The sequence below is a fragment of the Saimiri boliviensis genome, chromosome 8 (assembly GCF_048565385.1).
Source record: "Saimiri boliviensis isolate mSaiBol1 chromosome 8, mSaiBol1.pri, whole genome shotgun sequence".
Classification (NCBI taxonomy): Eukaryota; Metazoa; Chordata; class Mammalia; order Primates; family Cebidae; genus Saimiri; species Saimiri boliviensis.
Genome location: NC_133456.1, coordinates 52,890,427 through 52,902,626, shown reverse-complemented (window position 1 = coordinate 52,902,626; position 12,200 = coordinate 52,890,427). Strand labels below are relative to the sequence as shown.

At 40.8% G+C, this 12,200-nt stretch overlaps 1 protein-coding gene across 15 annotated transcripts in view; it reads left to right on the top strand.

Moving 5' to 3' along the window:
- Positions 1–12,200, top strand: part of CADPS (calcium dependent secretion activator) — a 473,986-nt gene that overhangs the window by 212,968 nt on the left and 248,818 nt on the right. For all 15 annotated transcript variants that reach the window (XM_074404483.1, XM_074404482.1, XM_074404481.1 and 12 more), the window contains exon 5: positions 10,495–10,728. In XM_074404483.1, the coding sequence (XP_074260584.1) occupies positions 10,495–10,728 (234 nt within the window). The remainder of the gene's footprint in view (positions 1–10,494; positions 10,729–12,200) is intronic.

Sequence of the window (12,200 nt, the reverse complement as noted above, 5' to 3'; positions counted from 1 at the left end):
AACTTAGAACTAAGCATTCTTAGACAATGAAATAGGTAATTAAAGTGAATCTTGATTATTATTTACAGAGCATGAAGAATGATGTCAGTACATATGGAGGGTTCCCATATAGGGTATTGAGGGTTTCTATGAGATGGAGTGCCTACTGCTGTCTCCTGTTCTTTTAGAAATTGATTCTCTTCTGCAATGTTTATACATGCCAGTGGCCACCTTGCCGTAGCTAACTGGTCCTGGAGTGAGCTCTTCCACACCCAGTCACAGTTCCCAGCCTGCCCTGGCCATAAGTGATTGGTCCAGAAATGGGAACTTGATGCAAACTAAACTGATTAATTCGTTGATAGGAGCTGCAGACTGTGGGTCAGGAAGGCTGTGTCTTCCAGTGGTAGAAAGATACCTGTAGCAATGGTCAATTCTTCCATATAGGGAAAAGATGATAAGAGAATAAACCCAACACATAGAAACAGAGGCAGAGTCTACAGTGAGATGTGAAGGGGTCCTCAGTCCTGAAGACATCCATTTAAATCCCTTATTCTAATTATTCTTAAGCTTCCACCGTGTACCTGCTTTTCTCTCAGTTTAGTCAGATCCCAAGAAAAAGAAATTCTCCCCTTGCCTAAACCAGCCTGGCTAATACTGATGAAAATCGTGAAATATCTCCTCCACTAAAAATTAAATAAAATATCAAGATCTCAAATATTGGCTAGTTCATGAAGAGATATTGAGACAAAGCACCTCTACTTATCTTCTTTTAGCATGCCCCAATTTTTCTATTTCCAGCAACACAGTGAATTTTCGTGAGGATGTGCAATTCAACCCATATGGCTGAATGTCAGCTCCTGTAAATATCATAACCAGAAATTCCTGGATATAGATGTCATCTATCATATGTAATTCACTCTGTTCTTTGAATTAAAAGATGGGTAGAGCACTTTTGATTGCAAATAAGAGGAACCAACTCAAGCAAGCTTATATAAAAGAGATTGGAGATGGAGGAGTATCTCACAGAGCCTGCAGACAAGCTGCAGCCAGAGCCCAGGAAAGAAGAGCCAGAGCCTGCAGAGTGATCAGGACTGTCCCTGCATCTCCCATCTCTGTATGTCACATTCGTTATCATTTCTTTCACATCCCCTGCAAATTCACAGTGCTAAGAATCAGAACTCTCAGTGGCCCAACTTGGTTCAAAGGCCAATCCCTGGTGCAATTAACCAATCCACAGTGGAAACGGGGTGAAAGTCTTATTGAATACATGGATGCTGGGGAATATATCACTTAGGGTGAGCGTGCGAAGAAGTAGGGTTGTGGGCAAAGTGGACATTATGAATTGGGAAACGCTCCAGGTGTACCTAATAGTAATAAGTATCACTTACCTAGTGTTTTCTTATGTGCCAGATACTCTTTTAAGCATTTTACATTTGAGAAGCTATCTAACTCTCCAACAACCTGATGAGAAAGCTGCTATTATTATTACTGTTTCACAGATGAGGAGGCTAAAGCAGAGACAGAAGAGGACCTGGCCAAGGTCACTCAATGGCCAGACTCTGCACTCTTAACCAGTATGCATACTATAATTATAAAATGTCTTCCCAAATACAGGCCCTCACTTGCCTCCTCCTACCAATCCAAGGATCCATTATGCCCTTCACCCAGGCTTTTACCTTGCCTCATCCTGACCTCTCTCTCTGCTAATCAGTCCTTTATTAAATGTGTCAGGCACTGGCTGTGCAATTCATATAAAATCTCCTTGGCCGGGCGTGGTGGCTCAAGCCTGTAATCCCAGCACTTTGGGAGGCCGAGGCAGGTGGATCACGAGGTCAAGAGATCGAGACCATCCTGGTCAACATGGTGAAACCCCGTCTCTACTAAAATTACCAAAAAATTAGCTGGGCATGGTGGCACGTGCCTGTAATCCCAGCTACTCAGGAGGCTGAGGCAGGAGAATTGCCTGAATCCAGGAGGCGGAGGTTGCGGTGAGCCGAGATCGTGCCATTGCACTCCAGCCTGGGTAACAAGAGCGAAACTCCATCTCAAAAAAAAAAAAAAAAAAAAAAAAAAAAAAAAAAAAAAAAATCTCATTTAGACTTGTGATGAACAATCCTTGGAGTTAACATTAATTCTCCCCAGTATAGGCAAGTCAAGGTGTTTACATGCTATGTTCAAGTTCACACAGCTAGTAAGCAGAAAACTGAGTTGTCTGATTCCACATTTCATGCTATTTTTTTAGAATACACAGAAGAGAGGCAGGGAATTACTCCAGGACAGGACTCCCTTCATTCCTCACTCCCTGTTGGTTACCCCTCCTGGAAATTGCTTTCTTTTCTTCACTAGGAGTTGCTGTGTGTTCCCTGCAGCTTATCTAGAAGCCCAAATGAAGCAGCAGTATTAGGCAGATTTGGCTCGTAGAATTCAGAATCTTCTCTGCTTTGATTTTTTAGAATCGGGAAAAGATATTATAGGGACCCTGGTTATTTTGCCAGTAGCATTCTCATTATCACATATTTCCACTGAAAGGCATGCTTGTCCTCTCTTCCTAGGAGGGAAGGGAGGCAAGAGCAAGCTGACTTTCCCTTACCCATGACCTTGCACGGTAATATATCAATTCAATCACACCAGCATCTCACGAATCATCAGACAGAGACGGCTGCACAAGAACATCAGACAGAGACGGTCTCGCTGTGAACATCAGTCATGCTGCCTTAAAAATTCCAGAAAGAGATATGAATGCATTTTTTAAAATCTGGTAGAAAAGACTTAGTAATCCCTGCTCAAACATTTTCCCAAATCCTCTCATGTTGATATTAAAGTGTTCCCAAATTTCACCCAGGAATTAAGTCTAAGTTATTTAAATTGTGTGATCAAAAGTTGACATTTGAGCTTAAGCAGGCAGATTGTGGCATTAGTGCTGCTGTGATATTTGCCAGTTCTTTTGGCCAAATTTTAGTGTAAAATTCCAAAATTCTTGAGCTAATGATTTAAGACAAATCATACAGCTTTTGTAGTGTCAGTGGTAGAGGTCTAGGAGTATGACACCACTGGTTCCTGAAGCCATCATTTTAAATGTGGAAATGCCACTTAGACCCCTCTTCCATGCAGAGCACAATGAGTAGCTCATATGCTGGCCCTATTGCAAATATCCAAACATTTCTCTGATGGAAAAGTTCTGTTCCACACATTGCCAAAAATCAGATACAAATGGGATCTTCTCCTACCAGAAAATAATACTAACCCCCAACTTTCAAACTAATGTTGGACGTGGCATTCATGCTGTGTTATGAAGTAACGTAAGTGTCTAGCAAACAGTAGGAATTTATTTCAACTTGTTGCCTATATATATTTTTAAAGTGTGTGCAGAGAGCCCCTCTCTGACTCTGGTCTTTGTCAATAGCTAAAAATCTAGGGAAATCTGAGCTCACGGAAAAATAAAATGCCAGGGAGGTCCTCTGAAGCTTGTTGAAGTAGAAGGAAGTTCATCCAATTCATAAAAGCCGAGGAAGTAAGACCAATTGGGCAAATAAGCTAGCGTAGAAAACTATAATGCCTGAGCCAAAAAAATGCCTTTCAATATCTGCAGTGCCGATTTTGACAAATTAATACCAAGACCTCTGTCTCTCATTTAACCTATGGGTCCCTTCCTCATTACTCCCTGGGCTTAACCCTACACAGTGCACATTGGCTGGGCAATGGTGGAACAGCCATTGCTGTGGAGGACTCAACTGTGACCAGCCTTCTGCTGACCACTATAAAATGAGGTGATGCATACAGGTTGCAATATGCAGAGAGGATCCCTAGAGTTGCCTCATACCTATAGACCTTTGGAGCCAGATAGTTCTGCCTTATCCTATCATAGCTAAGAACACAAGCTCTGGAGCCAGTCTGCTAGGTTTCAAGCTCAACTCTACTAATTCTTGCTTTTGCATTTCTGCATCATTTTCTTCCACAAAAAAAGAGGGAATAATAGCAGCACGTGCTTCAGTGTGTTGTTGGAAGGATTAGTGTGGTAAAATAAAGCATGTAAAGTGTTTAACTTAGTGTCCAGCACAAAGTTAGCACTCAGTAAATGCCAAACAACATTATTATCTTTATTGTAGACACCATCATTATTAGTGGTATTGTTGTTGGTAGTGGTGGTAGTAGTAGCATAGTGTTTGCAAGGGTGCGTGCATGCATGTGTGCACGTGTGTTTGTGTGTGTCTCTGTAGAGAGAGGCTATATGTGTCAGTGATAGAAAAGTATTCGTGTTATAATCTCTTACTTTTCACAGTAATTATATCCTCATTTCAAATGTAGGTTTATTATCCTCATTCCAAATGTGAGAACCGAAATTTAGGTGGGTGAAGAAATCTGTCCAAAGTTATAGAGCTAGTAAGCAACAGGCCCAGCATTCAGGGTTGAGTCTGTTTCACTATTGTGGACTGGATGAGTTCCTTGGTGCCCTCTTTGTACTCTGGATGCCGCTGTTGCTTCATGTGTCACTAACTGGTCACTTTCTGGCATGCCCCCCAATACCATCCCCTCTTGGCTGGCTCTTTCATCTCCGGTGACAGCCATACTACCTGACACATGACGGAAGCCCAGGAAGTGTCTGAGAGATTTGATTAAATAGCTGCAGCACTGTCAGTGAGCTCCAGTGTCTAGCAAGGGTCCCTCTGTCACATTTCTCCTTTTGATCGCCTACCAGCTTTTGTCATTTGAGCCTTCTGGATCTAGAGAACCTCAGTCTGAGTAGAGGCCGGCTTGTCAGCATTTACACATAGCCCATTCATCCTCTCCAGGTAAAAATCCAAAACCAGAAAAGAAAAGCCAGCAGCTAAGGGAGGCATTAGAACTTTCAAATGCTATTTTTCAAGATGTTCCAAAATCCCTCAGAGCCTAAGTGACCCTAGTGGGAATTGTCCCTGGGAGGCTGTCTCCATTGAGGAATGTTATTAGCCCAAAACAAAAATAAATGGCTATCAGAGATTTTTTTTTTTGGAGGACTTTGCCCACCCATATGCTATGTCTTTCCTAAAGCAATAAGAATAAACAATTCTTCTGTCAAGAGTAATCTATTTTTGTGCTTGAAAAAGTAGCAATGGGGATGGACAACTGCATTTTCCTTATTTTGGCACAACTTCAGCTTTGAAATGTGTTTGTAATGGGTCTGCCACTGAAAAACTCCACTCAAGAACCTCAGCTTGGATTGACAGAATGCTATTTCTTCCCAAGGCTTAAGTACTTGGAGCAGAAAAATGTCCTTGTTTTCATTGCAGACTTCAGTTTTTATGAGCCTCTTTTTATGATGTCATTAGGAACTGTCCAAGTTCTGCCAGGAGTGATCATTCTTTGGATTTTTCCAATACTTTGCTACATAGAATTTGGTGGAGCTAACTCTCAGTCAGAATGGTGTTATCTGTAACCACTGGATCGCCTCAAAAATCTCAACACTGTGGCATTAAAAGGCCCTGAGTGAGTGCCTGAGATGAGTTGTGATAGAAGGAACTGCACTTGACAAGTCGGTCTCTCTAAGTTGATTAGCAAAAACAACCCACTTCACAAACACTAGCTATTGTCTTCATCCCCCTGGCACTACCAAGCCAGCAACTGGCATTAAAATCAGAGATATCTCTTACCTAGTTCCTCCACCCACACCAAATGCCATGTAGTTCACTGAGGTTTTGATCCCCGGATGAGGAGGCAAAACACAGGTCAGTGTTATGAGCTTCAAGCTCTTGGGATGTAACCTTTGCTCCTTGACAGCCTTTAATGGGGCCAAAGAACTACCCTCAGACTATGAGTTAAACTTCTTCACTCTTCCCTTCACTCTCCAGAGAGGCTGTATTCCAAAAAATAAAAATAAAGGAAATATTGTGTGACTATGTACAGTTGTATAGACCTTCTTGGATTCATGGTTGCCTATATTTTCCATGGGAAGGAGAAAAGAGCAGTGGCCCTATCATAGCCACCTCAACCTGGTGGCAAACTCTTGTTTATCCATCATCACCTCTGGGAAGCCACCCTTGATTCTCTCAGGAAGGACTTATGTCACATTATACTTCCATGACAGTACCTACCTTGATGTTCCTTTATAGATCTTTCTCTCCAGTTGCTGTAAGCTAACAGAAGACAGTTTACATCCTCTCATCGTGATCCCCCAAGTGCCTAACACTGTATCATACACAGTGCTTGGAGCAGCAAATGTTTTCTAAGTGATGGGGACACAGCAGCTAAGTCCTTGCATCTTGACGATGTTTTGCATGAAAGATATCCAAGTTCTGAGGTTCATACTTGTCCCTGATCAAGTCCCAGAATGACAAAACGTCAAGGCCACTATGCAGAAGTTTTAGAGAAATACAAATTTCGAGATCCTTTTGTGATGAATCATTAGTAGCTCTTGTCAAAATTATCAGTCTATGATCTCTTTTCAGAAGCATCCATCCTGCTTTTCCTGTCACATTCACCCACAGTGTGTTTAGAAAGCACCACACAGTGGGCTGAGCCCAGTCTTAAAAGCAGGACATGATGATACTAAAAAGTTCCAGAAGGAACCAGTACTGTGAGGTTGCGGAGTGGATTTCAGACCCCTGTATTAATTCACATGGAAAAGCAGAATCTCAGTGTTCGTTAGTTTATCATCTCTCCGCCTACTCCTCACAGCTGAATTTTCACCACAGTGATTTTTAATATGGGCATTTTTGACATGCCATTGATCTGTTCACTCAATTCATATGTATTGAATACTTACATGCCAAACATTATGCTAGATACAGAGAATTCGACAGGAGTCTTAAGATAGATGTTGTCCTGAATCATTGCCCAGCAGGAAAGACAGACATTGAACAAACTTCACAATTAATTTATTAATTATAACAAGTGTCTTAGTCTTTTCAGGCTGCTGTAACAGAATACCATAGTTGACATAAACAAGAGGAATTTGTTTCCCACAATTCTGGAGGCTGGGAAGTTCAAATCAAGGCACCAGCAGATTCAGTGTCTGATCAGGGCCCACTTCCTGGTTCATAGGCAGCTGTCTTTTTACTAGGTCCTCACATGGTGGCAGAAGCAAATGAGCAGCTCTCTGAGGCCTCTCTTATAAAGGCACTAATTCCATCATGAGGGCCCTCATGATCTAATGACCTCCCCAAGGCCCATCTTCAAATATCATCACTTTGAGGATTGGATTTCAACATACAAATTATGCAAGGACACAAACATTCAATTCATTTCAATAAGTGTTACCAAGAAGGTGAGTTAGCAAGTACAATAGGAGGACCCAACCCAGCGAGGTGAAGTCTTGAAGCTGAAATATGGAAGATGACAAGAAGGCTGTTGGTTATGCCGGGAGGTAAGGGGAGAGGAGAACAATACTTAGGACAGCCTTCATGTGGGAAGGAGGCTGGCACTGGCCCAGCACAGAGACATCTCCAAGCTCTACGGACAAGAACCACTCTGCATATTTGAAGCTGTGAGGTGGTAAGGAAGAATAACCCTTTTAACTAACTAGTGGGTGGGGAATTACTGAAAGAAAAATAAATTCTTACGGAACCAAAGTATGGGAGAAATGACTGGGCCTGTGGAAATTAGAAAATGATAAAAGTCAGAGCTCTTTTCTGTAATGCTAGACAGCATCTTTCTTTTCTTTTCTCTCCCTTTTCCTCCCTCCTTCAGTCCCTACCTCTCTTACTTCTTCTTTCTCTTTGTCTCTACCTCTTTCTCTCTCTTCTTTGTCAAGTGCCTTATTCTGCTTTGACCTGATCGAGTACGGCAGCCAACCCTGAGTCTGTAAGATCTTACTGTTTCAGCCCTACGAGCCAATTATACTTTCAGCGTCTCTCAGTTCAACTGCTTGAGAGAGTAAATCTGATTGATGACTGGCCCCCTAATAGAATTAGTTGGTTCATCTTGACTCAGATGCCCATGTATGAGACAGCTTATTTTTTTGCCACACAGAATTGGCATACCAATTCATGTTCCACGTGATCTAGGTGGAGTTCTATTCCCAGCCGCAAGGACAGAGGACATAAGCCATGCCTATGCAAATCTCCATAGCATATTACTGGCCATAGAAATTGGCCAGTGATTTCCCGGTTTAACAAGTAATGTCAGGAAAACTGGCTATCCACATGCAGAAAGCTGAAACTGGACCCCTTCCTTACACCTTATACAAAAATTAACTCCAGATGGTTTAAAGATCTAAACATAAGACCTAACACTACAAAAACTCTAGGAGAAAACCTAGGCAATACCATTCAGAACATAGGCAGAGGCAAGGACTTCAATACTAAAACACTAAAAGCAATGGCAACAAAAGCCAAAATAGCCAAATGGGATCTAATTAAACTTAAGAGCTTTGGCACAGCAAAAGAAACAATCATTAAAGTGAACCAGCAGTCAACAGAATGGGCAAAAATTTTTGCAGTCTACCCATCTGACAAAGGGCTAATATCCAGAATCTACGAAGAACTTAAAAAAATTTATAAGAAAAAAAATCAAAAAGTGGGCAAAGGTTATGAACAGATGCTTATCAAAAGACATTTGTTCAGCTGACAAACATATGAAAAAATGCTCATCATCACTGGTCATTAGAGACATGCAAACCAAAACCACATTGAGATAGCATCTCACGCCAGTTAGAATGGCGATCATTAAAAAATCTGGAGACAACAGATACTGGAGAGGGTATGGAGAAATCGGAACACCTTTACACTCTTGGTGGGAGTGTAAATTAGTTCAACCATTGTGGAATATAGTCTGGCAATTCATCAAGGATCAAGAAATAGAAATACCATTTGACCCAGCAATCCCATTACTGAGTATATATTCCAAAGGATTATAAATCGTTCTATTATAAACACAATGCACACGTATGTTCATTGTGGCACTGTTTACAATGGCAAAGACTTGGAACCAACCCAAATGCCCATCAAAGGATAGACTGGATAAAGAAAATGTGGCACATATACACCATGGAATACTGTGCAGCCATCAAAAAGGATGAGTTCATGTCCTTTGCAGGGACATGGATGAATCTGGAAACCATCATTCTCAGCAAACTGACCCAAGAACAGAAAACCAAACACAGAATTTTCTCACTCATAAGTGGGTGTTGAACAATGAGAACACATGGACACAGCGAGGGGAATATCACACACCAGGGCCTGTTGGTGGTAGGGGACTAGAGGAGGGAATCGGGGATTAGGGAGGATTGGGGAGGGATAACATTAGGAGAAATACCTAATGTAGGTGACGGGGAAAGGATACAGCAAACCACCATGGCGTGTATATGCCTATGTAACATAACAATCCTGCATGATCTACACATGTACCCCAGAACTTAAAGTATAATAAAAAAAAGAAACTGACCAGTAATATAGTCAATTGGACAAGTATAAAAGTTAGACTTTGTGATGAAAGATTGTCTCCATCTTCCTTACATATTACAAGAGGAAATATTCTTCCTTTAGATAGCATGATGTGATGTTGTACCATCCACATCTTTAGCAGCTTATCTGTGACTACAGGGGAGCCAAACTGAGCATGAAGCCACTTCAGAGGAACCAAAGCCAAGATTTTAACAAAAATTTCAGTTGTGCTGATATCATCTGAGCCCTGATTCCAGCCTTGCCTGAAGCTGAATCTACCCCAGGATATTTTCTTTTGTTGTTTTAAGCCAGTTTGAGCTGGATTTTTCCGTCACTTGCAAAAAAAAAAAAAAAATAGTCAATCTGACTTGGCTTGCTTCTCACTCCATCAGTTATGGAGTAGGACTTGGGAAAAAAAGTTAATATTTCAAGTGGTAAATGATTGTTTGAGAAGGTGATTGATCCAAAGCATATTCTAGGTACCTGGGTAACTTGTAGGTATGAAGAAACAAATAGCATGGTTAGCACATGTTGCAGCTACAACTAAATTTATAAACATGAGAAAATAGAAGTCAGTTATGATACTGAATTGCTGTCTTCTAAAGCATTTTAATCACGTTTTTCATCACTTCATTAATTTGTTTCAGTTTTTTAAAACAGTAACTATTATTCTTAGAAATAGACTATGTTTGAAACATCTCAAATGAGCTCCTTTTGAATTATTCATGTGAGAAAATCTCTGCAGATATCCAGAAATAGGGTCTCTTTCTGTTTCCCTCACTTAAAAACAACTGACTGCATTTTACTAAAAAGAAAAACTGAACTGAAACCAAATTTGAAAAATTTCACCCCATTTTTCTTTCTACAAAGCAAATTTGCTGAAGAAAACTGGGGAGGAAATAGAACTGTAATAAAGCATTTCAGTGTTTCTTACTGGATGTTTATATACGTGTTTCTTACCTGTTAGAATGTATAAATAGCAGGCAGGCAGCTGTCTACCCAACTAGGCTGAACATTTTTCTAGCACAAGGCCATGAAATCTGAGTGAATTTCACTAGTAGTCGATGTGATCCTTACTCTGGGCCATGAGACAAAGACCTTCTATTTAAATCAGTTCTCTATTTACTTCTCTGCTCATACTTTTCTTTTTCTTCCCAAGGAACGCAAATTTCCGAAGTTTGTATCCAAAGAAATGGAAAACATGTACATTGAGGAACTGAAGTCATCTGTCAACCTGCTCATGGCCAACTTGGAGAGCATGCCGGTATCCAAAGGCGGGGAGTTCAAGCTCCAGAAACTCAAACGCAGCCACAATGCTTCCATCATCGACATGGGCGAGGAGAGTGAGAACCAGCTCTCCAAGTCAGACGTTGTGCTGTCTTTCTCGTTGGAGGTAAAAATCCGTGAGCCCTTGAAAGTTTCTTGGCACAGCAAACAGGACATGAGTGATTAGATGCATCACAATCAGCTTGTTTTTCTTTTTGCACCCCAGGAGCAGTTATTAAAATAACAGCATGCTAAGCATAGGTCAGCTAATCAGCAAGTGATTCCCCATCTCCAGGAGCCCACGTTTTTCTTAAGGAAATGCAATCTGAAAAGCCACCTACTAAATTTAATCTTGTATTACTTTCTGTCTTAAAACAGTGCTCAAGGATTTTATAAAGACCTTATATAATTTAGAAAGTTAAAAATTTTGGCAATCTGTGTTACACTTATGAGAGGCAAGCTAGCATCATTTTGTAGTGAGTTGTAAATTTTCTTTCCCTTTATTCTTCCTGTTGGCTACATAGCTGAGAGTCCCTTGGGGTGGGGTCTTTTTTAGTTTATCTCAGCTCCCAAAGTAAGTACCCATTCAGGCTAGTTTTATGGGAAAATGCTCAACATGTCAATAAGTTTCTCTGTAATTTCTCTTCACGCATTTTTTTTCATATGTATGTAATCTAAGGGAGTAGTTCTGATCTAGCTGTGTCAGAATTACCTGGGAAGGTAGTTCAGTATGCAGATTTCCTGGGCACCACCCAGACCTACTGAGCCAGAGTCTCAGTAGAGAACATATTTTATATGGGAATATTAAATAATGCAACCACTTTGGAAAATAGGTTAGCATTTTCTCAAAAAGTTAAACATAAAACTATCATAGATCTAGCAACTCCATTGTCATATGCCCAATAGAAATGAAGACATATGTGTATACAAAGTCTTGACTGCAAATATTTATGGCACCATTATTTATAATAGCCCAAAATGGAAGCAACCTAAATGTCAATCAGCTGGTGAATGGATAGACAAAATGTGGTGTACCCATACAATGTAATATGATTCAGCAATTAAAAGGAACATCCCACTGATACATGCCATGACATGGATGAACCTCAAAAAGATGCCTAGTGAAAAAAGCCAGGGTTGGCATGGTGGCTCACATCTGTAATCTCAGCACTTTGGGAGGCTGAGGTGGGAGAATTGCTTGATCTCAGGAGTTTAAAACCAGCCTGGGTAACATAATGAGACACTGTCTCTACATGAAAATAATTTTTTAATTAGCTGGGTGTGATGGTGTACACCTATAGTCCCAGCTTCTTGGGAGGCTGAGGTGGGAGGATCACTTGAGCTGGGGAAGTCAAGGCTGCAGTGAGCTGTGATCATGCCACTGCACTCGAGCCTGGGTGACAGAGTGAGACCCTGTCTCAAAAAAAAAAAAAAAAAAAAGCCAAACACAAGAGACCACATATTGTATGATTCCCTTGATACAAAAGGTCTTAAAGGGAATTCTACAGAAATAGGAAGTGGATTAGTGTTGTCTGGGGTTAGGGGTGGAAATGGACATAAGGTACCTTATTAGGGAAAACTAATTTATGATGATTGTCA